Raw genomic sequence first — 22,539 nt, forward strand, 5'->3', positions numbered from 1 at the left:
TTTTTGCGGCTTCAAATTCAACAACGACGAAAATGCCAGCAGCTGTGACTCACCAAGAAAAGAAGACTCTCCCAGACGGACACTTTTTGTTTACCTCTGGTGGGTTTATAATCAGCTACATTCTCCTAGTTTTATTATTTACACTCTCTAGAATCCGTCGGTGAAGGTCACCCTGACAAAATCTGTGACCAAGTTTCAGACGCTATTTTAGACGCTTGCCTTCAAGAGGATCCTTTCAGTAAGGTTGCATGTGAAACCGCTGCAAAGACTGGTATGATTATGGTAACTCAATCGTCTTCTTCCTTGTCATCATCACTAACATTTCGAAAAGGTTTTCGGTGAAATTACCACCAAAGCAAACCTTGACTACCAAAAGGTCATTCGTAACACTATCAAGGAGATCGGTTACGACGACTCTGAGAAAGGTTTCGATTACAAAACTTGCAATGTCTTAGTTGCTATCGAACAACAATCTCCAGATATCGCTCAAGGTTTAGACCACGGTTCATTAGAAAACCTTGGTGCTGGTGACCAAGGTATTATGTTCGGTTATGCTTCCGACGAAACCCCAGAGTGTATGCCATTGACAATCTCACTCGCACACAAGCTTAACCAAGCTTTGGCTGTTGCTCGTCGCTCAGGTGAGCTTCCTTGGGTTCGTCCAGACACTAAGACCCAAGTCACCGTCGAGTACAAGAAGGAAGGCGGTGCAGTTATACCAAAGCGTGTTGACACTGTCGTCGCTTCTTTGCAACACTCTGATGACATCACCACAGAGAAGCTCCGTGAAGAAGTCCTCGAGAAGATCATCAAGAGAGTCATTCCAGCTGATTTACTCGATGACGACACAATCTACCACATCCAACCATCAGGAAGATTCGTTATTGGTGGTCCACAAGGTGACGCTGGTTTAACCGGTCGTAAGATCATCGTCGACACCTACGGTGGTTGGGGTGCTCACGGTGGTGGTGCCTTCTCAGGAAAGGATTTCTCAAAGGTCGACAGATCTGCTGCTTACACTGGTAGATGGATTGCCAAGTCACTCGTTAAGGCTGGTTTAGTTCAACGTTGTTTGGTCCAATTGTCATACGCTATCGGTGTCGCTGAACCTTTATCCGTATTCGTTGACAGCTACGGTACCGCTAAGAAGGGTCACTCTGACGCTCAATTAGTCGAAATCGTTAGAAACAACTTCAACCTCAAGCCAGGTGTTATCGTTAAGTCACTCGATCTTCAACGTCCAATCTACAACCAAACTGCCAAGTACGGTCACTTTGGTCATGAAGGTGACTCATGGGAACAACCTGCTGAGATCAAGTACTAAGCGGAAGTGAATATGTGAAGTAAAAAAAGGATATAGTGAGTTCATCCTCACACACAAAAAATAACACATTCTCCTGTTTTTGGTTCTATCATAGAAGGCTTTGATTCCCTCCATTTTTATTCTTGTAATTATGTATTTATAACGTTCAACCGTGTTTAAAAAAGCTTTACTTGTGGTCTAATCTTACGCCTCGACCTTATCGATTTGCTGTATGAATTGATGGAGGAAAGTCATAGATTGTATGTGTGCATCTTTGTGTACTCGCTCATTGACGGTGTGACTGGGAACGCTGTTAGAATGTAATATATTTTCTAAAATGACTCACATATCTCTCGATAAGCTCTCATCGAAGGCTTCAAAACGATAGATATTGTTCGTTAACTTCCAGTAATGACGAGTGTCTGTGTTTCCATTCATAAGATGAGGACTAACGATGAGCTCATCCCCAAAAACGTTCTTGAGTGTGCCAACGAGGGTATCCCAGATTTTACCACTTGTTGGTGTGTTAGGAGCAGGATCTAGAGGACTACCGAATGTTTCAACTTTGACACTGCCATTGCTTTCATCATTAGGTGCACTCTTGTTATCGAATCCAATCCAGTTGAGATTTAACTCATTCTCAACATATGGCTTGAGTAGTTCAGTAATGTGCTTCTTCATTTCATTAACTGAACCAGCTACATCTATACGCTGGTTGACGACAGCCGTCGCCAATTCAGGAAGTGCGTTGACTTTAACACCACCTTGTATAAGGTCGACTGCTTGTGATGTCTGTATGAGATAACGCTCTTTCAGATCTCTTTCGGCTATTCTATCAGCGGCATCCTGCCACTTCCTAACGTCACGCAGATCTTTGAGAAGACCTTCATCGAGTGAATCTGGAGAATGCTGAACAATACATTGCAAATGCGTCGTGAAGGGATTCTCGTAAGCGAGGTGAGGCTTGTGTGGCTGGTCTTCAATTCTTCCTATCAATTTAGATAAGTAGCCAATAGATGTGTGAGACTTAGGTACTGATGAGTGTCCACCTGCTGTTGCTACTGATATTTTTACATCGAAATATCCCTTCTCTTTGACAGCTGGAAGTGCGAATGGCTTATCATAACTTTCTAAATCAAGTACACCGCCTTCATCTAGAATAGCTAGAGCGGAGTCTTCACCATATTTATTTAAGATGTGCTCAGAGAGGTATTTCGCACCCTCTGGTCCACTAATCTCCTCGTCAAATCCAAATGAAAGAATAATCGTGCGTCTAGGCTCAAAACCGTCTTTGATAAGTGATTCAACTACTTCATAGATTGAAAGCAAAAGGTTCTTGCAATCACCCACACCTCTACCATGAACCCAACCATCTTTATCAATTACGCCTGAAAATGGTGGGTAATCCCACCTATCAAGACTGTCAGATGGGACTGGTACGACATCATTGTGGGCCATAAGAATGAGTGGCTTCAAGTTACTATCGCTGCCTTTCCATTCGTAGAAATTACCATATTTATTGACAGTTTCGTGGGATAGTGTCGAGTGCAAGAGGGGGAATGACTTCTTGAGGAATTCATAAAATGGTGGGAAGGTCTCGTAACGCTTATCTACACCTGGTTCACCGAAATCATCGTATGATACTGTCGGATATGTCACACTCTCACTCCATCTCTCTATTGAGCCTTCTGGCGTAGTGAATTCTATTTCTGCATTTGGCAAACTAGGAGACTGAGATGGGCAATGTACTGGGCTATTGAATTCATCGTTAAGTTCACTATCAGCTACCTTATCAACCAACAATGTGCACTTTGAGAGCAAGTAGAAACTAAGTATAAGACCAACTACTATAGGTCTTCTCCAGGACGAGTCTGGTTTTTTTACTGCCTCTGCCGCTGGTCTAGGAAGCGACTGAGACGTTGATTGCTTCTCAGACATCATGACGTTACTAATTCAAGGACGATATCACGTCAATTTTTTTATCTATAAACGAGCGTATTCGTATACATATAAAAGAAGTCATAATTACAATAATGAAAATCCTGGGGTCCTCCTAGGGTTTTCTTTTGAGAATTCGTGCCATTTTCCCAAATGGCATGGTTCATAAATAAAATGCAAAAAGTATTGTCCAGTAGGCGTGTTTATATTGATAATGCGATCAATGTTGTAAGTGCTATTGTAATTGGGAGTATCACAGTCGTACTATAGTTTGGTCTTGCATCTGAACCACCAAAGCTATCGGCTTCACCGACAGTTGGTGATGGAATTGAGCCTACTTTCGTCTGGCTTGCAACAGCTTGATCAGAGAGTTGGGCGAATCCTACAGATGCTGGTGTATGTCTAAAAACAGTGTAATAATTCTTCATGAACGTGTCACCGAGTACCCATTCTAAGCTTGTGTCACTACCTGTTGTCGATCCAGAAGTAAGTGCAAAGATGGCTCCTTGGCATGTACCTGAGCTAGCCCTGTTAAATTTAAGGTCTTCTGGGTTAACAGCGTAGGTTGTTCCGTCTATTTCGATCTCGATGTTAGGATTGGCGTCACAAGGGTAGAACCAGTATCCGGCATAGCTTCCTGATCCCTCCTGTGCACCTTCAACTGCATCCCAAATCTTTGCGATATCGTCGTGTGGTCCACCGATAAGTGTTGTGCCTGAGTCGACACCTGCACCAATCGTCATCGTTGGTGTGAAGACGGTCTCGCCATTGACTTTAATTCCGGTCATCTTGACTCTCCACCAGTCTTCACCTATGATGTCGTGGTATGATATGTCGCCCGTGTAAAGTGAGCTATCAATTTCGCCGAGTGTGAATGTTCCACCTGGCTCGAGTGACTGAGCCTGGCTGTTTGAACGCATACGAGTAAGGTAGAATGACATGGTGTTTTCTGCACTAATTTGGTTGTTTTGCACGAGTTGCTGCCAAAATGGTGTACCAACATCCTGGGATAAACTCGACCAAGCGAGACCCATAATACCAGAGACTGGAGATGCGATAAGTGTGGATGTGACTTGATCAACGACGGCTAATGGTGAGGATGATAAGCTGTATGTACCGAGTTGTACATCATCGCTCGCATCATAGCCGTAAGCTTTACCGGAACCATATGTAACGCTAAAAGAGTCGGTTTTGTTCTTGAATGATGTGCTTGCAGATGTATCGTAGCCGCTACCGAATTGGCCGTTCTCAGCTTGCGCTAATTCCTGTGAAATGAGCCATAATGCGGAGGAACCGGTGTCGAGAATGACTTGGAACGCTTGCTGTGGTTGACCGACACCAATTGTAGCATAATAAGCGCTAAAAGATAGCTGTTAGAGTCATGAATTATATCATGTGACAATAACCTACGCATCAATGTTCTGGTTAGTCAAGGCAATTATAGACCTTTCTGATAAGTTTGATTGTCTGTCTAAAAGTAGGGGATGGCCATACTTAGCACGCTGCTTAATTCCCTGCGCATGTGCCCATTCGTCAATCTCACTATCGTCGCGTTTTGACTGGTAGATTGGTAATGAGAGCGTATTCGCTAATGCAGATTCAGCTGTCAATAACGCTGTTACTATTGACAATAAGATCATGATTGTGTAGCTAAAAGAATATTCAGTTACACACGGTCTTACAACGCCCAGACGTATTGCGGCGCAACGCCGTGATGGCACACGAAGGGAATAAATAGATTTTATGGAGCTATACTAAGGGCGCTTGTAATATTTATAGATATATATACAAGACCGATGGAGAACAGACACGATATTGCTTTATATAATGCTTATATAATGATGACACCCTCATTCTACGTACTGCGGATCAGGTTCACGATATTTGTGAAGTTTTGTGAGTGTATATGAATAACAGTGGTGCGTTATAGTATACTACACATAATTCTTCACTTCTAACACCCTACACTGCTTTTTGTAAGTTGAAAATTTTAAAGCCACCGACTGCCATATATTATTACCAGTCTCTAAGAAAGTATGCTAACAAAATATTTGTAAATAACACCATTTTATACACCAATATTCTTTGAAAGTCACATTTCTAATCAGACCGTCATCATGGTATTAGCGGGACTAGGCAGGCAGCTGAATAGTGCCTTGAATTCATTCAATAAATCCCAAGTGATAGATGAGAAGGTGTGTATTCTCTATAGATACCACTCAAACTAACCTTTAGCCAGACGTTAGACGGTTTACTCAAGGAAATTTCAAAAGCCTTGCTAGAATCTGATATAAACGTAAAGTTAGTAGGAAACCTTCGTAATAGAGTTAAAACACGTGCTCTCAAAGAGTTTAAAGATACAAATGCCAGCGGAAATCAACAGAAGCAGATAGTACAAAAAGCAATATTCGACGAACTTGTCGCGTTGGTTGATCCGCAGGAGGAGCCATACAAGCCTACCAAGGGCAAGACCAACATTATTATGGCAGTCGGTCTTCAGGGTGCCGGTAAGACGACTTCTTGTACAAAGCTGGCAGTACACTACCAAAGGAAGGGTTTCAAAGTTGGTTTAGTCTGTGCAGATACTTTCAGAGCTGGTGCATTCGATCAGCTTAAGCAGAACGCCACGAAGGCCAAAATCCCGTTCTATGGTTCATACACTGAGACAGACCCTGTTGTTATCTCGGAAGCAGGTGTCCAACAGTTCAAGAAATCAAAGTTTGATGTCATCATCGTCGATACCTCCGGTAGACACAAGCAGGAGGAAGACTTGTTCGAGGAGATGCGCATGATCAGTCAGGCTGTGAAGCCACATATGACTGTCTTGGTTATGGACGGTGCTATGGGTCAAGCAGCAGAGTCTCAAGCTAGCGCTTTCAAGGAGAGCTCCGACTTTGGTGCTATTATTGTCACAAAAATGGATGGTCACGCCAAAGGTGGTGGTGCTATATCTGCCGTTGCAGCTACAAAGACGCCAATTATTTTCATCGGTACTGGTGAGAACCTTCACGATATTGATACCTTCAGACCGCGTCCATTTGTCCAACAACTTCTTGGTATGGGCGACATGCAAGGTCTCCTCGAACATGTCCAGGATGTGGCAATGTCTGACCCAGACAAGCAAAAGGAGCTTGCGAAGAAGTTCGAACAAGGTAGTTTGAGCATAAGAGACTGGGCAGAACAGATCAAGAACGTCACTAAGCTCGGTCCAATTAGCAAAATTGCTGGTATGATACCTGGATTGAACGCCGATATGATTGGACAGGGTGGCGATGATGAAGCCAGCAAGAGAATAAAGAGGATGTTGTTCATCACTGACAGTATGACCGAGAAGGAGCTGGATAGCAATGGCACGATTTTCTTGCGCAAGGGCAAAGATGGCAAGTTTGTAGGAATGAGCAGGCGTGCATTGAGAGTTGCCAGAGGATCGGGAACAAGCGTGCGTGAAGTCGAAGAGTTATTGGTACAATACACTATGATGAAGAGTGGTATTCTCAACATGATGAAAGGACAAGCGGGAGGTATGAAACCAGGACAACCAGGTATGCCATCCAGAGACCAAATACAACAAATGCAGAAGATGATGCCACCGCAGCTACTCCAGAAATTGAGAAGCGGTGGTGGACCAGAGATACTTCAGCAACTTCAACGCGGCCAAATTCCAAAAGGCATGGATCCCGAGATGATGGAGAAAATGGCCCAGCAAATGGGCATGAATCCAAATGCTATGGGCGGTATGCCACAGCTGCCCGGAATGGGTGCTGGCGGTGCTGGCTTCAACCCAGCCTCGATGCTCGGTGGTATGGATTTCTCAAAGATGGCCGGCATGTTTGGCGGTGGAAGATAGACATATTGCATTGTACACATTTGTATTTCATAGCTCATTTTGCTATTTATCCTTTATTGTCTGCCGCGTAGTAAGCGAAGCCATTCCGCAATGACGCGAAAGGCTTATCAAACGTAAGCGAAACTGGTCCGCTATATAGCGAATGATTTTAAATTAAATTACGCGCCCACTTAAACACTTAGCCCCAAACCAAACGCATCCTTAACTATCAACAACGATGAGCTTAGCACAACTTGCATCATTCAAGATACCGGCTATTGAAGTAAGTGCTGCTGTATAGCTAGAGTATTGCGCTGACATACCGAAGAATGAAAACATGAAGAACTACCCAGCAAACTCCTCTGAGAGAGCTGCATTGACAGCTGCATTGGATGAAGTTGCTGCTACCTTCCCACAATCCGTCCCAGTCGTCATCAACGGTGAGAGACAGAAGTCTGGATTGAACAGCACTGGCAAACAACTCAACCCAAGCCAACACTCACAAGTAGTGGCCACATACGAGGAGGCGAGTGACGCACAAGTTGATGCAGCAATCCAAGGCGCACTCGACGCTAAGAAGTCCTGGGAAGCTGTCCCGTGGAACGACAAAGCAGCTATCTTCTTAAAGGTATGAATGTCTCCTGTTCAACTCAACAGTTTTGTCTAACCCCCGCTTATCAGGCAGCTGACCTCATCTCAACTAAATATAGATACACTCTTATGGCTGCAACTATGCTTGGTCAAGGTAAAAATACTTGGCAAGCAGAGATTGATGCTGCTGCAGAGGTGCGTTTGAAGCGTTACATGTGGCAATATCTGACAAAATTTTCAGCTCGCAGATTTCTTAAGATTCGGTGTCAAGTATGTCGAAGAAATGTATGCTGTACAACCACCAAAGAATGCACCAACAGTCTGGAAGTGAGTACCCCTATCTGAAAAAATTCTCATCTGACAACCCATCAGCCGCACGGAATACAGACCACTCGAGGGATTCGTTTTGGCTGTATCACCATTCAACTTTACTGCTATCGGTGGTAATCTTCCAGCCGCACCTGCTTTAGTTGGCAACACTGTCGTTTGGAAGCCATCACCTATGGCCTCATTGTCAAACTATATCGTCTACCAGATTCTTGAAGAGGCTGGTCTTCCAAAGGGTGTCATTCAATTTGTTCCTGGTCCTCCAGCTGAGATTGTCGGTCGCGCTATCAACAATCCAAACTTTGCTGCTTTACATTTCACTGGATCAACACACGTATTTAAGAACCTCTGGAAGAACATTTCTAACAACTTGGATCTTTACAAGGGTTACCCTCGTATTGTTGGTGAGACTGGTGGTAAAAACTTCCACTTGGTACACAATTCAGCGCCAATCAAGCCAACTGTGGTGCAAACTATCAGAGCAGCATTCGAATACCAAGGACAAAAGTGCAGTGCATGCTCAAGACTCTATGTACCAGCTTCATTGTGGAAGAACGGCTTCGAAAAGGAGTTGGTCGAACAAGTTAACAGTATCACAGTTGGAAAGGTGCAAGAATGGAACCACTTCATGGGCCCAGTTATTAACAAGCCTGCATTTGACAAGATCACAGGATACATCAAGAAGGCCCAAGAGGTTGGTGATAAGGTTATCGCTGGTGGTACCGGTGATGACAGTGAGGGTTACTTCGTTAAACCAACCGTTATCTTGACTACCAACCCAAAGACAGTCACCATGACAGAGGAAATCTTCGGTCCTGTTATCACAGCATATGTTTATGAGGACGATGACTATGAAAAGACCGCAGAGCTTGTCGACCAGACGACAACATATGCACTCACTGGTGCTCTCTTCGCTAGAGACAGAGCGGCACTCATTAAGGGACAAGCTATTCTCCGTAACTCAGCTGGCAACTTCTACCTCAACGATAAGTGCACAGGTGCAGTCGTTGGTCAACAGCCATTCGGTGGTGCTAGAGCATCCGGTACAAACGACAAGGCAGGTGCCCCATCACTTTTCTCTAGATTCGTCAGCGCAAGATCAATTAAGGAGACATTTGTCGAGCCAACCGACTACCGCTACCCATCCAACTACTAGTTTATGTTATAAATGAAATGTATTGTATGATGTAAATATTTGATTTCTTTTGGTATATTTGCTGCTCTAGAATAATGCTTCGAGTGTCATTTGTTTGAGAATATCAGTAGCTGAGACCATATCGGCAAACTCGTCAAATGACAATCTTCCATCACCATCTTTGTCGCCCTCCATGATTGTTTTGTCGACAATCTGTTGAAGCTGCTGATCACGGAGGTTGTTACCAACCATCATTTTGAGAACAATGTAAAGTTCACCATTGCTGATGTATCCATCGCGATCCATATCGTAGACTTTAAACGCAAACTTGAGCTTCTCATCTTTACCACCTCGATTGCTGAATGCGCTCAACCCTCCTACGAATTCCTGAAAATCGACAGTTCCACCGCCATCTTCATCGAATATCGCAATCATACGATGTGCCAATGGATTATTTGCTACTTGCGGTATCTGTAAGAATTCATCTTTATCGATTGAGCCACTTCCATCTCTATCTAACTTCATGAATCTCTTTTTGAGCCGCTGGAGTTCAGCTGCAGTGACTAAATGAAGTGTTAGATATTATGATAATCTATAAAGTATACTGACAGTTAGAATTCCTCTCTAAATCTCCCAATACTTGTGATCCAGATTGACCCATATTTTGCTTGTGAACGTCAACAACCAAGAGCGAAATGCTGAAAAGATCTGCATCAGAGATAAACACAATATTCGCACTTGCATCAGCGCCTGGGAAGGCAGGTATTGCCGTCGTTAGAGTCTCTGGACCGGATGTTCGAGAAGTCTATAACAGAATGACAAAATCGAAAGCACTACCAAATGAGCGTTTTATGGCGAATAGAAGGATTTTACATCCAACAACTAAGGAAGTTATTGATAATGCACTTTTGGTTTACTTCAAAGGTTCGTTTTTGCACTTCTTTGTTCATTAGTTGAGAATATCTAGCTCCAAGGTCGTTCACTTCTCAGGATACACTAGAGATGCATCTTCATGGTGGTAATGCCGTCGTCAGCGCTACTCTCAATGCTCTCGCAGAAGTGAAGGGTTGTAGACCTGCAGAGAGAGGCGAGTTCACCAGACGTGCTTTCGAAGCTCACAAATTGGACCTCACCGAGCTGGAAGGTCTCAGGGATCTAATCGAAGCTGAGACGGAAATGCAGAGGAAACTTGCATTGAGACAATCCTCTGGAGCTGTCAGAGAACAATACGACGATATGCGCCTGGAAATCATACATTGCTTATCTATCGTTGAAGCTGTGATTGATTTTGGAGAAGACGAGCAGATTGAGGAGGGCGTTCTCGATGATGGTGGGTGAGACATATTTGAATACACTCGCTGACGGTGCAGCGATGGAATCTGTGCGTAGTCTAATGGATAAGATAAGGAGGCACCTTAATGATGGACGCAGAGGTGAAATACTCCGGAGCGGGATCAGGTTGGCAATATATGGACCGCCAAATGCAGGTAAATCGACGCTATTAAACCACCTAGCCAAAAGGGAAGCAGCCATCGTATCTCCACTACCAGGAACTACACGAGATGTGATCGAATTGAATCTGAATCTTGGCGGATATCCAGTTATAGTTTCAGACACAGCCGGTGTGAGGCATACTACACAAGAGATTGAGAAACTAGGCGTGCAGAAAGCCATAGATGTGGCGAAGCAGGCAGACATCACACTTGTCGTGCTCGACTTACCTGATCTATTGGCAAAAAGGGAACTCAGTGTAGATTTGAGCGACATTTCTGCTGACGCCATTGTTTTACTCAACAAAGCGGACGCGCTGGAGGCGCCTCTCGATGCATCCCAACTCAAAGTGATTGAAACTTTGTTGCATCCACGCACGAAATATTTCATAGGAAGCGTAAAAACAGTAGACGCATTGGAGAATTTCATAGCTAGCCTTACAGATGGTATCAAAGAGCAATTTGATTTGGGTATGACTGAGCTGCCACTCATTACGGACGCGAGACATCGGTACCACCTTGAAGAGTGTCTCGGATTCCTGCAGGCATTTGTCAATACTCCCGGAAATGCTCCGGTGGAGGCTGCTGAAGAGCTGCGCTATGCTGCACTTGCGTTGGGTAAGGTTACCGGTAGAGTGGATGTTGAGGATGTCCTTGATGCACTCTTCGCGGGCTTCTGCATAGGCAAGTGAATGTATATACCATGCATATTGTATTATTAGATATTGAACAATTCATTATTGTACTTGCCGATAAGTCTTCTCAAATTTTCAGTAAACATGAATTTGAGGTCACTTTCCTTGGAACAGTCGACATTAACAGCTCAAAAGAAGCATGTCAATACTATTATCAATGGCTATCTTAAAGAAAAAATTTGTATTCTGCGAGTGTTTTTAATAGGAATCACTCATAAGGTTTGGATTTACAGCTCACTTGTTTAATAACGACATACATGCCCATTTAATAGAATAAATCGAATTATAGATCTTATTAACATCTATCGTATCTCTGCAAATCAAGATACATGATTCGACGAGTATAAAAAATTCACACTAGCAGTCGCGAAATATAAATCACCTTATTAATAGATAATTACAGGCTCCCTCTCGTGATTAATAAAAATCCCGTAGGTGTAAGCGCGCGCATGCGAACGCCAGTAATAATCTAGAAGAGACGGTGTGCCTTACCCATAGTGCTCTTAAGGTGGAGAGACTTGACGTTTTGCCAGTTCTTCTTAAGGAGGGAGACAAGGAAGTTGACAGCGAGGACAACGTTGGCGACGATTTCGTCTTCAGCCATGTCAATGTTACCGACAGCAACACCCATACAGAGAACCTTCTTAAGTTGGAACTTGATGGTTGACTTGACATCGTTGATCTTCTTTTCGATGTCATCTGAGTGGGAGATTGGAGTTGGGAATTTACCAGCCTTTGAGAGACCTGGACCAAGCAAACGAGGAATTTGCTTGATGAGGGCTTCAGAGGCGATGAAGGCGTCTTGTGACTTGGCCAACTTCTTGACGAGCTTCTTGTTCTTGTTAAGCTTCTTCAAATCCTCAGTTGACATGAACTCGAGGCCAATGAGCTTAGCACGGTCGATATCAGCAGCGTCACCAAGAAGCATAACCTTCATTCTTGGTCTTGGGACATGTGGGAGCTTGATAGTACCTGAGAAACGCTTGTCTCTTTGTGGGTCGTAGTTCTTCAAACCAATTTGAAGTCTGAAAAACTTCGTTAGCAAGCAAGAAAAGAGTAAGGAAATTTGACATACTCGATGGTCTCAACGAAGTTACGCTTGTTCTCAGCCTTCTTTTGAGTCTCGACGATGTCCTTGACCTGTGGATCTGTTAGACGTATGATCAAAGGCTATAAAGCAAATTTTACGTTGGTACGAATGGTGCTAGTTGGTAACTTGCTCATTCTATAGCATTTCAGTTAGCAAATCCTCTCAGATTTTGTCGAAAAACTCACTTGGTCGGCGGCGCTGAAGAAGAAGACGCTCTCTTCGACTCAAAAAATCTAGAGAAAAAAAATAAAGAGAATTAATTGGCCTAGGATATGATAGTATAAGAAAGCTACAACTATATCAATAAATAGTTACCTTCCTAATTCAGCCACTCTCATTAACTGCTGTTGTATTTTAGGGACGACTCATTTAGAAGTCCCACTCATAGTAAGCAGCGTATAGGGTTGTAGAACAAAGTATAATAGATTATTACTATATCTCTTTTATGAAGTATAGGATTTAGTAAATGAGAAATAGCTATGTAGCAGCCTATGATCAGTTAGAGTCTAGACATCATTACTGATTTCAATAGCCGGTGCACCAATTTGTCTGCCAAGCTGTAACCACTCACATTCAGTATACGCATGCCGATCTAATGACTTTGAGACCGTAGATATTAAGTACTCTGTTTGGATGTAATGCAGACCTGAACTCTCAAGTATGTCTAGTAGTTCTCTATATAACTATTTTCATACCATAAGTATTCAAAGCATTTGAAAGATCGATAGAGATGACTAAAATGTGATAGAACAATAAGGATAAAGGATCTGAACTTGCTCATGACAAAATCTATTGATAAGAGTTTAAGACAGAAAAGAATGAACCACATTAGCATTTGAGCTTCAAGCGTTAGTCAGATATCTTCTACCGATCGAGTGAAGGTGTTTCACCTTCTGAGCTAATGTGTCATGCACAACGCGATAGCTGCGAGAATTTAGGTAGTAAGAGAGATGTGCGTAGTAAAAGTATTGTACTAAATCGTTTCTTTAGTCCCGTCTCGAGTGTAATGTCCTTTTATGTTTATACATACTGTCAGGAAAGATATGAAGGAATGCCCAAAAAATTTAAAACCGTGTGATCTTCAAATCCATAGAAATATTTATATCGCCCGATACATCTCGAAAGAATGTTATCAATGATAGTTTGCTAACCAGTTTTGAAGATCCTCTTTGGAGATCAGCTATACCACTTGTTACTCATGTGTTGGAATATTTTGTTATAGCATATTACATTTATCTGTATCCCATCAGATTTACTGTAAGAGAAGATAGCAGATCTAGCTGTCTAGCCACAGGAAAATCCTATGTATATAATTACATTATAAATATTTAGCACTTCCAACATTTCTAATCACCCTGTAATCATCTGTTCTCTCAAATCTCCTCGTCGTTGCTGCATATCTTCAAACCCAACTTCCATCACGAAATGGGTAAATTCCAGAAGAAAAATGCCAAAGGGCGTATTGATAAATACTACCGCATGGCTAAGGATCGTGGATATCGAAGCCGTGCTTTCTTCAAGTTGGCTGAGCTCAACAAGAGATTCAACTTTATAGAGAAGAGTAGAATAGCAGTAGATTTGGGTGCAGCGGTAAGATAAGCAGCTAATAATAATGTAGCACAACTAACCCCCATCATAGCCAGGTTCTTGGTTGCAAAATCTTTCCAGTTCGATGCCTCACGGCTCTCTTATCATTGGTGAGAGATTTTCAAAACTATAGTATAGGCCATATTAACAAATCTATAGGTGTTGATTTGGTTCCAATTGCACCTATACCTCGTGTTACTACATTTGTCGCAGATCTTACAACTCAACACTGCAAGCAACTCATCACAAACGAAATGAAAGGAAATTTGGCTGATTTAGTTGTCCACGATGGTGCACCAAACGTTGGTTCAGCATGGCTTCAAGATGCTTTCGCACAGAATGAGCTTGTACTTGCCAGTTTGAAGATCGCTGCTGAAATCTTAGAAAAAGGTGGTACATTTGTTACAAAGGTTTTCAGATCTAAAGATTACAATAATCTTATGTGGGTTTTCAACCAACTCTTTAGAAACGTTTCGGCAACCAAACCAAACAGTTCTAGATTGGTTTCCGCTGAGTTATTCGTCGTCTGTCAGGACTTCATCGCACCTCAGAAACTCGATCCACGCTTTTTAGATCCAAAGTATGTATTCAAGGATATTGCTGCCTTGGCTACGGATACAGGAAAAGGCTCTGTTCATGCTAATGCCCACGCAAATGTCTTTATGCCGGAACAAAAGAGAAGAAAGAGAGAAGGTTATGAAGAGGGTAACTACACGCAATACAAGGAGGTCAGCGCGATGGAGTTTATCGAAGGAACTGATCCTGTTACTCTCCTTGGTACTCACAATGCAATTACATTTAAAACAAAAGAGGATAAAAAGCTTCTCAAGAATGAGGACACCACAAAAGACATCCTAGCAAATTGTGAAGATCTCAAGGTTCTCGGAAAGAAAGAATTCAAGCAGTTGATGAAATGGCGAATCATCATTCGTGAAGAAATGGGTCTTGAAGTTAGAAAGAAGGACAAAAAGGAAGATATCGATGAATCAAATATCGAAGAGCTTCCTGTAAACCCTGATGAGCAAATTGCTGAAGATATTGAGCGTATTGAGAATGAAGATAGTGCACGTGCTAAGAAGGAGCGTAGAAGAAAGAATGAGAAACGTACGAAAGAAGTACAACGTATGCAGCTCAAGATGGGTGCTCCAATTGATATCGGTTTGGAGCAAGATCAGCACCTGGATGACGACGTTTACATACCAGATCAAAAATCTAAAGGCGATATCTTTGATTTGAAACACACCCAGAAACATCTCAAGGGACGCAACATCGACGAAATAGAAGAAGACGAAGGATCTTCAGAAGAAGAACCAGAAGTAGCTAAATTTGAAGATGCTTATGAAGATGAGGAAGACAAATTAGACCGCCTTGAAGCTCAAATGGACGGTATGTATGAAACATACCAAGAAAAACTTGGTGAGAAGGATCGTAAACATCAAATTAAAGAAGCTCGTCGTAAGGATAAGAATAGAGAGGCATGGGGAGGTATCCCACGCCGCGGTGATGACGATGAGGAATCTGAAGAATCTGCCGGAGAAGAAGAGGAAGAGGAAGAAGAATCTGAAGGCGAGTATGGATATGAGGCTAAGGAGAAACATCGTATGCAATTAGACCAAGATTCATCAGATGAAGAAGAAGTCGGTACTTCAAAGAAACCTGCTAAGAAGTCAAAGGTAGACAGGAAAACGCAAGATGAGGCTGCTGCGAATGTATGGTTTGGTAACCCGCTCTTCAAAGACGTAGACGGTATTGCTGAAGAAAGCGATGAAGAGGAAGAAGAGGAAGCATCCGTCATGGAAGAAGATGAGGATGAAGAAGAGCCAGCAGAGGAAGACGAAGAATCAGACGGCTTTGAAGTTGTTCCACAAGAAGATGATGGCGAGATGTGGGATGTCGATGATGAAGACCAGGATGCAGCACGTCAAAAGCGTATAGAGGGTGAGTACTTATTAAGACATATTTCACAGGACTAAGACCAAATTAGATACTGGTTTGATTACCGAAGAAGCAATGTCTCTTGCGTACCGTCTGAAGAACGGCATGACTACAAAATCTAAACTCTTAGATGAAGGATTTAACAAACATGCCACCAATGATAGAGAAAATCTACCAGAATGGTTCACAAATGACGAGCGTAAAAATTACAAGGTCCACATACCAATTACCAAGGAAGCGGTCGAGGCACTCAAAGCAAGACAGAGAGCTATTGACGCACGTCCAATCAAGAAGCTTGCTGAAGCTAAGGCTAAGAAGAAATACAAGGCCGTAAAGGCAGCTGAAAAGGCGCAAGCCAAGTCAGAGACCATCATGGAGAACCAAGAGCTTACTGAGAAGGAGAAGGCTATGGGTGTCCAGAAGATGATCAACAAGACGAAAGCTAATGCTAATAAGAAGCGTGAAGTTAAATTGGTCGTCGCTAGAGGTTCAGCTAAGGGTGTCAAGGGTCGTCCAAAGGGTGTCTCTGGTCGTTATAGAATGGTTGATAGACGTTTCAAGACTGACATCAGAGGTATGAGAAATGCCAAAAAGCGTGCGGAGAATAATAAGAAGCGTCGTAAAGCTTAATCAATTGTATATTATGGAGCTTTTATTAATATATTTATTTATAATTCATTTTGAAGAGCTGCTATCATGATTGATGGATTGATTGTCTTGAATAAGGATGGGTGAGTAGAATAATATGTCTTGCTTTATTTAGTAAACTGTCAAATAGCAATACTCTATTGCATTCGAGCTTCAAGCAGCCGAGTTACTACCCAGCTATACATGTAGACCATTATAATGAGAATCAACCAGAGGAGCCAGTTTATTTAGTAGATACGCCACCAGAAGGTTCATTTGGTAGTTTTATGAAGATTAATGATCTGATACTTCTCTGTCCGTTCAGCAAAGATGGTTCGTGATCTTATCGAAATCAGTCACCGCTTAGAAAGTACAGTCGATATTGCAATACCAATAGCATTCATGAAGGCATTTATTGGTGTACTACTTGATTACTTTGGAAAGCTAAACGAGGGCGTGGTTCGGGAGAACTTCGATATCATTTACCAGGTCTGTATGTTGTGGAAGGGTATTTAAATGCTTACAAGTGATAGCTCATGGAGGAAATTCTCGATAATGGTTTCCCAGTCACAACAGAGACAGCCGTTCTCAGCGATATCGTTGTCCCGCCTTCAACACTATCTAAACTCATGTCATCAGCTGGTATGAACGTTAACAGGTAAGGGGTGTTCACTTAAGTCAAGCTTTGTTTGTTTAGACTCCTTAGTCAGTCGAACGTCAGACCATACGCTTCGCCTATCACTTGGAGAAAGGCTGGCGTGAAACATATTAACAATGAGATATTTTTCAACATTATTGAACAGATTGATGCAATCGTCGACAGATCTGGTGCTATCATCACAGCAGAGCTGAATGGGCGTTTGGAATGCGATTCGAGATTATCGGGTGAGTACATCATAATTTGATTCAATAGTATACGAATAGACGATTAGGTACACCTGATATTTTATTGACTCTCAAAAATTCACGACTGATTGAAGATTCCTCCCAACATCCTTGCATTAGGTGAGCAGAAGAGGTATTACGTTTGTTTACTTGTTCTTAGACATGTTATAGATACCATCGTTGGCTCAAAGAACGCATACTTTCATTTGTACCCCCTGACGGTCGTTTCAGGCTTCTGTCGTATACACCAGAGACAAAAGCCCGTTTACCGATAACAAGCAAGTGTTCCATGAAGGTCTCATCGAATGAGGGTAAGTTTATGTGATCACAATGGAGCTTTTTAATGATTCCACAGGACATTTCGAAGTCACACTAGCAAATACCGTAGGCAAGACAATTGAAGGTGTAGAAGTACAAATTTTCCTTGGGCATGGTGCTACATCAGCACAAGGGGAGTCTAAGAAGAGGAATTCACCAGTTGGTAGTAAAGGCACAAGTTTATGCCAATTCGATCAAACTACGAAGGTGTGTCTTGTGTTTCATTTACATTCTCACTAATCTATGGAAGGTGTTTAAATGGTCGATATCTCATATAGAACCAAACACAATACATAATCTATCAACAAATTTCAAATCAAGGTGGGCATAAAATGGTTTCGAGACATTAACTTACAGCCATCACAGTGAAGAATCACCACGACCTGATACTGCCTTTGGTGTTAAATTTAGAATACCACAACACTCAGCTACAGGTATCCAAATTGAAGGTGTGAAAATAGCCGGTGAGGCTGGCTATAAACCCTACAAGGGATTCAAAGGTGAGCTAAAAAGTGGAAGCTATGAAATACGCTGGTGAAAACAGCTTAAATTATAGATATTGTATTATTGCATAAGATTTTCTCAAAAAGAGCTAATCAAATTGTCTTCTCTCTTGCTTCTTACATCATATCACCATGAGTTTCGTTCCACGAACGAGCTTCGTATATCCCTCTAGAGCGCCTAATTGGTATATAGGGCATATGACAAAGGGAATGCGAATGATGACTGAGCAACTGAATACGATAGATGTGATTATAGAAGCTAGAGACGCGAGAATACCATTAACAGGGATAAATTATGAGTTTGAGAAGATGATTAAGAATGGTTGGTCAGAAAGAGCTAAATCTGGTGGACTTACAGAGCGTATAATTGTCTACACGAAACGTGATCTCGCAGAAGAGAAATATGAACGAGTGAGCAGGTAATACACTATAGAGAGGATATGGCTAACATGGTTAAGCCACTCACACGCTCACTTAAGTCACTTACCGGTCAGCATGTTGTTTTCACGAATAGCAAGAATGATCGTGACCCCAGAATTGTTCAGAAACAGCTAGTTTGTGAGTTTAATACTGAACATATGGTCACGTATTCACATTAACTAGCGATTGCTAAGAATCATGAAGTTCCAAAGCTCAATGTGCTTATCACAGGTATGCCAAACGTCGGAAAATCAACTTTCTTGAATGCTTTACGAAGAGTGGGTGTACATAAAGGTAATATAAGTAATAATTTAGTGTTTCATTGACATTACATTCAGGTAAAGCAGCTATCACAGGCTCAGATCCGGGTGTTACTCGTAAACTCACTGGTACAGTTAAAATAAACGAGAATCCAAATGTTTATATATACGACACACCCGGTATAATGGTACCATTTCTAGGACACGATGAACAGGGATTAGAGATGGGTTTAAAATTGGCTCTCACTTGTGAGTAGTAGTGTTGTCAATAATACCCCCACTGATGGCATTTCAGCGGGTATAAAACCAGATTTGATAGACACAGAAACAATTCTTGATTACCTTCTCTTTAAACTCAATTTAAGAGATCCAAAATCTCGTAAGTGTTGCAGCATTGGCAATTTTTCACTAACATACTATCTAGACCCACCTTTTACAGGGCAACTACCCCTAGGGGAGACTTACCCACCGACTAATGATATACATACACTCTTAGAAGACCTTGGACGTCGCGTCGGTGCACTCCGCAAAGGTGGCCACGTTGATATGGACAACGCATCGCAGTTCCTGATGAACGCAATGCGTAATGGTAAATTTGGTAGATGGACACTCGATGATTTCGCAGGAGAGACTTCTGATGAGACTATCGATGCGCGTGTACATTCAACTCTCGAAACGTTTCTCCAGAGACAACAAGAAACTATAGATAAGGACTCAGAGCGTCGAAGTAAAACAAGCATACTCAAAGAAGCTAAATTAGAAGCAGCCAAGCAACGGAAAGCAAAATTGAAGAATAAATTTGGATGAAAATTGTTTATAATAATCTACAAATAAGTCTAGAAAGTTATCTGAACTACGAATAAAGTGGTGGGATGCTGTTGTACTCTATAATACATCTAATATAAATATGCGAGAATTTAGCGACTGATTGTGTGCTTCAACTCTGGTTAAAAGAAATTCCGAATAGATAACGTAAAATTCTAATCGGCGAATTAAGAGCTCGTCGTGGCTGTAGTATTGAACAGTAAGCCAGATCCATCGTTGTTGTCATCCGGCTTTATGGACGTGCGCCTTTCTCCGTTCTTAACGGTGCCGGCGAGTTGTGAAGATATAAGTTTGGGCGTGGATAGAGGTGTTGAAGAGTTGTTGTTGTTGTTGCTGTTGTTGTTGTTGTTGTTGTTACTCGGGCAGATCGTCTGTATGAGTTGTTTCTGAGAGATAAAGTAAGAAGATGCCAGCCGTATGTAGACTATACCGACCTTTATTGCTTGCAAATCGATCTCATTCTGTCCTACATGCGATTCTTTCAAGTTTATAATCAATTCCTCAATTTCCATATTTTGCCGCGGTCGTGACTGATAAAGTGTAAGATAAAATCGAGGAACAAACTTTGTTGAGATACCCGTCTAAAAATGTATAATAAAATAAATTATAAAATAAAAACAATCTAATTCTTTGCACTCTTCTTCTTCTCTTTAAGCTGTTTCTTCTTCAGGTCCTTCTTCTTGCTCTCAAGAAGTGCGCGCTGGGAGGAACGTTAATTAATCGTGTAATACCGGTTCTGAACTCTACTCACCTCATCAGTTTGACGCTTCTGCGAATGCTTAACTTTGTTGTACAACTTGCGTTGCTTAGATCCCATCATGAGGTGTGCCATATCGTCTTCCTCTTTATCTTTCGTATCGGAAGTTTTCTAGAATTGTTAGTAATTTTTCTTCGGTAAACTATCATTCTTACCTTCTTAGAAGCGGACTTCTTGGCTTTCTTCAACTCTGCTTCGAACACATCATGGCTAACACCAAGTTGTTCAGCTTCGAGCTCAGCGGCATCATGCAGTGCTTCGTCATCTGGGTTTTGAGCAGCCGCAAGGAGTGCTTCGGTTGGATATGTGCTCTTTGGTTTCTCTTCTTCTTTCTCTTCCTCAATTTGCTCATCTTCCTCCTCCTCTTCGTCGTCCTCTTCAGCATCAGCTTCTTCGATCTCCAAACCAGGAACATAGGCATCATCCTCAGTTACTTCAAATGGCGACATGTGAGGTGGAAGTGTCTCGCCTGGTGCGTATGGTTCAGTTGGCAATAACCTACCAGCGTTGGCAGAATCGACGATCCATTGTGGCTGAATGTAAGCTCTCTTCAAATTGAGTTCCTTCAGGCGTTCAGGGAGTTGTGGTCTATCGACAACCATATGAGTTATACGTGGATCCTTCTCATCTGGAATTGGTGAACCACCACCAAGGGTTGTCATATCCCATCCAACTTGACCACCGAATGAACGGATGACGAACTCTAAAGTTGGTCTTGTAACTTCTCTAGAGAGGTAGAAAGTGTATGGTGCGAATAAGTTAGCACGTGCACTTTCAAATTTAGAGTTTTCGATGAGTGTATTGAGTGATTGACCGATATCAGTTGAAGCCTCTACATTCTTTGAAGGTTGCTCAACGAATTCCTCAGGTGCAGGTAATCCCTCTTGATCAACTTCTTCGTTGTTTTCTTGTTCCTCAAGTTGATCGTCAGCTGGTGGTGCGCCTGATGAGCCAATTTGATCAATTTGCTTGCGTACATCCTTTGCGCTAATTTTTGCACTTTCGACGACATCATCTTGACCTGACTTGGTGAGTGCACCTGTTGTCTCTCTCAAACTGAAAGCACCGATTCCGGCACCAGTACCATCCTTGTCGATATCAAGTGGTGGTGGATATACCAAGTTGATGTCGTTGTATAACTTGTAAAAGACGAAACCAGTGAGTGTCTGATAAAGTTCCAAGAATGTCATCAAGATTCTGAAATCTACATCTTCTGGGATGTGTTGAGTGAATAAGTATGGAACTAACCATCTAATTGGTCTGCCTTCAACTTCAGCTTCAAAGTAAACACCCTTAATTGATAAGAAAACTTTTCTGAGTGACTTGGTACGCATAACGTATAGTTGCCATTGAGCTGAGAGTTTAGCGCAGTTTTCTATAATGTCGGCAGGTATTTTGCTGTTAGCTGGCAAGTGACTGAAGAGCATGATGAGTGAGATAGCGTCTGGGAGATCATTGAGAGTGGATTGGAAGGTTGGGTAGCTAGAAAGTCGTTAGAATAGGTATAAGGCATTGCTAATAAACTCACCGTTCTCTAATGATGTGGTCTAATCTGTACTCTGGCTTCTTGTTCTCTTCAATAGACTTGGCTTGAGCGTATTCACCACGACCGACAGCCTTTGAGATCTTCTTAGCAAACGATTTGTACTCTCTTAAGCTGTTTAACAATGGCTCGTGTTGTAAATAGACAATATCCTTTGTGTAGTAGAAAGCTTTTGGTGCAGTTGAACCTTTGTTGGCTTTCTTCTTGTTTCTTGGTTCTCTAGGGAAGATACCTGGATATAAAATCAGAAGGTGCTTCTATAACAAATAGATACTCACCCTTCAAGATACAAAGCCTTCTAAAGTCTGCAAGCGAGATTTGCAACTTCTTGATTGCCTGGAGATGTGAGTAAATGAATAGAGATATACACTAAAACCTACTTGATTTCTCGTCATGTAGTTCTTGACGGCTCCCTTCTCATTTTTCTTCGTGATTCTGCCCATCTCGATGTATTCCTAGATGGACGTTGCTATCAAAGAAGAAG

At 42.1% G+C, this 22,539-nt stretch overlaps 13 protein-coding genes across 13 annotated transcripts; 7 read left to right on the top strand and 6 right to left on the bottom strand.

The window, feature by feature from the left end:
- Positions 1-5: 5 nt before the first annotated feature.
- On the top strand, positions 6-3,253 carry WALSEDRAFT_60315 (methionine adenosyltransferase). Its single transcript, XM_006958198.1, has 4 exons — positions 6-99; positions 152-282; positions 332-1,604; positions 1,650-3,253. The coding sequence occupies exons 1-3, from the start codon at positions 33-35 to the stop codon at positions 1,322-1,324; spliced, it is 1,191 nt and encodes a 396-aa protein (XP_006958260.1). The 5' UTR covers positions 6-32; the 3' UTR covers positions 1,325-1,604; positions 1,650-3,253.
- Positions 177-3,253, bottom strand: WALSEDRAFT_60314 (carboxypeptidase S). Its single transcript, XM_006958199.1, has 3 exons — positions 1,650-3,253; positions 334-1,604; positions 177-283 (listed from the first exon to the last, which is right to left on the bottom strand). Exons 1-2 carry the CDS (start codon positions 3,242-3,244, stop codon positions 1,508-1,510), a joined length of 1,692 nt encoding a protein of 563 aa, XP_006958261.1. The 5' UTR covers positions 3,245-3,253; the 3' UTR covers positions 177-283; positions 334-1,507.
- On the bottom strand, positions 1,437-4,950 carry WALSEDRAFT_60316 (acid protease). Its single transcript, XM_006958200.1, has 4 exons — positions 4,652-4,950; positions 3,281-4,600; positions 1,705-1,709; positions 1,437-1,457 (listed from the first exon to the last, which is right to left on the bottom strand). The coding sequence occupies exons 1-2, from the start codon at positions 4,879-4,881 to the stop codon at positions 3,445-3,447; spliced, it is 1,386 nt and encodes a 461-aa protein (XP_006958262.1). The 5' UTR covers positions 4,882-4,950; the 3' UTR covers positions 1,437-1,457; positions 1,705-1,709; positions 3,281-3,444.
- Positions 4,951-5,347: 397 nt separating this feature from the next.
- Positions 5,348-9,198, top strand: WALSEDRAFT_32479 (signal recognition particle protein). Its single transcript, XM_006958201.1, has 5 exons — positions 5,348-5,436; positions 5,481-7,695; positions 7,749-7,853; positions 7,900-7,985; positions 8,031-9,198. The coding sequence occupies exons 1-2, from the start codon at positions 5,359-5,361 to the stop codon at positions 7,086-7,088; spliced, it is 1,686 nt and encodes a 561-aa protein (XP_006958263.1). The 5' UTR covers positions 5,348-5,358; the 3' UTR covers positions 7,089-7,695; positions 7,749-7,853; positions 7,900-7,985; positions 8,031-9,198.
- On the top strand, positions 7,306-9,141 carry WALSEDRAFT_18398 (delta-1-pyrroline-5-carboxylate dehydrogenase; the record flags this gene model as incomplete). Its single annotated transcript, XM_006958174.1, has 5 exons — positions 7,306-7,350; positions 7,396-7,695; positions 7,749-7,853; positions 7,900-7,985; positions 8,031-9,141. The coding sequence occupies 5 exons, from the start codon at positions 7,306-7,308 to the stop codon at positions 9,139-9,141; spliced, it is 1,647 nt and encodes a 548-aa protein (XP_006958236.1).
- Positions 7,928-9,807, bottom strand: WALSEDRAFT_60317 (calcium-dependent protein serine/threonine phosphatase). The gene is made up of 3 exons (XM_006958202.1): positions 9,730-9,807; positions 8,043-9,683; positions 7,928-7,982 (listed from the first exon to the last, which is right to left on the bottom strand). The coding sequence occupies exons 1-2, from the start codon at positions 9,779-9,781 to the stop codon at positions 9,208-9,210; spliced, it is 528 nt and encodes a 175-aa protein (XP_006958264.1). The 5' UTR covers positions 9,782-9,807; the 3' UTR covers positions 7,928-7,982; positions 8,043-9,207.
- Positions 9,808-9,812: 5 nt separating this feature from the next.
- WALSEDRAFT_45765 (tRNA modification GTPase TrmE) lies at positions 9,813-11,309 on the top strand (the record flags this gene model as incomplete). The annotated part of the gene is made up of 3 exons (XM_006958203.1): positions 9,813-10,044; positions 10,088-10,450; positions 10,491-11,309. 3 exons carry the CDS (start codon positions 9,816-9,818, stop codon positions 11,300-11,302), a joined length of 1,404 nt encoding a protein of 467 aa, XP_006958265.1. The 3' UTR covers positions 11,303-11,309.
- A 465-nt stretch (positions 11,310-11,774) lies between these two features.
- On the bottom strand, positions 11,775-12,412 carry WALSEDRAFT_18424 (ribosomal protein L1; the record flags this gene model as incomplete). Its single annotated transcript, XM_006958176.1, has 2 exons — positions 11,775-12,330; positions 12,381-12,412. Coding segments are annotated over 2 exons (588 nt in total), but the record flags the coding sequence as incomplete, so codon positions are not given.
- Positions 12,413-13,823: 1,411 nt separating this feature from the next.
- Positions 13,824-16,591, top strand: WALSEDRAFT_60320 (FtsJ-domain-containing protein). The gene is made up of 4 exons (XM_006958204.1): positions 13,824-13,985; positions 14,035-14,092; positions 14,142-15,920; positions 15,967-16,591. The coding sequence occupies exons 1-4, from the start codon at positions 13,875-13,877 to the stop codon at positions 16,545-16,547; spliced, it is 2,529 nt and encodes an 842-aa protein (XP_006958266.1). The 5' UTR covers positions 13,824-13,874; the 3' UTR covers positions 16,548-16,591.
- Positions 16,592-16,602: 11 nt separating this feature from the next.
- Positions 16,603-18,348, top strand: WALSEDRAFT_60321 (clathrin adaptor, mu subunit). Its single transcript, XM_006958205.1, has 10 exons — positions 16,603-16,648; positions 16,696-16,877; positions 16,921-17,033; positions 17,078-17,202; positions 17,251-17,429; positions 17,477-17,549; positions 17,601-17,740; positions 17,785-17,954; positions 17,998-18,068; positions 18,114-18,348. The coding sequence occupies exons 1-10, from the start codon at positions 16,614-16,616 to the stop codon at positions 18,283-18,285; spliced, it is 1,260 nt and encodes a 419-aa protein (XP_006958267.1). The 5' UTR covers positions 16,603-16,613; the 3' UTR covers positions 18,286-18,348.
- A 34-nt stretch (positions 18,349-18,382) lies between these two features.
- WALSEDRAFT_38115 (P-loop containing nucleoside triphosphate hydrolase protein) lies at positions 18,383-19,836 on the top strand (the record flags this gene model as incomplete). Its single annotated transcript, XM_006958206.1, has 6 exons — positions 18,383-18,661; positions 18,709-18,808; positions 18,854-18,964; positions 19,009-19,179; positions 19,226-19,309; positions 19,355-19,836. 6 exons carry the CDS (start codon positions 18,383-18,385, stop codon positions 19,735-19,737), a joined length of 1,128 nt encoding a protein of 375 aa, XP_006958268.1. The 3' UTR covers positions 19,738-19,836.
- Positions 19,808-20,267, bottom strand: WALSEDRAFT_68852 (hypothetical protein; the record flags this gene model as incomplete). The annotated part of the gene is made up of 2 exons (XM_006958207.1): positions 19,808-20,141; positions 20,190-20,267. The coding sequence occupies 2 exons, from the start codon at positions 20,265-20,267 to the stop codon at positions 19,923-19,925; spliced, it is 297 nt and encodes a 98-aa protein (XP_006958269.1). The 3' UTR covers positions 19,808-19,922.
- Positions 20,268-20,331: 64 nt separating this feature from the next.
- WALSEDRAFT_60322 (hypothetical protein) lies at positions 20,332-22,526 on the bottom strand. The gene is made up of 6 exons (XM_006958208.1): positions 22,436-22,526; positions 22,334-22,391; positions 22,041-22,287; positions 20,668-21,994; positions 20,507-20,623; positions 20,332-20,455 (listed from the first exon to the last, which is right to left on the bottom strand). The coding sequence occupies exons 1-6, from the start codon at positions 22,496-22,498 to the stop codon at positions 20,378-20,380; spliced, it is 1,890 nt and encodes a 629-aa protein (XP_006958270.1). The 5' UTR covers positions 22,499-22,526; the 3' UTR covers positions 20,332-20,377.
- Between the last annotated feature and the right edge of the window lie 13 nt (positions 22,527-22,539).

Source organism: Wallemia mellicola, assembly GCF_000263375.1.
Source record: "Wallemia mellicola CBS 633.66 unplaced genomic scaffold WALSEscaffold_9, whole genome shotgun sequence".
Classification (NCBI taxonomy): domain Eukaryota; kingdom Fungi; phylum Basidiomycota; class Wallemiomycetes; order Wallemiales; family Wallemiaceae; genus Wallemia; species Wallemia mellicola.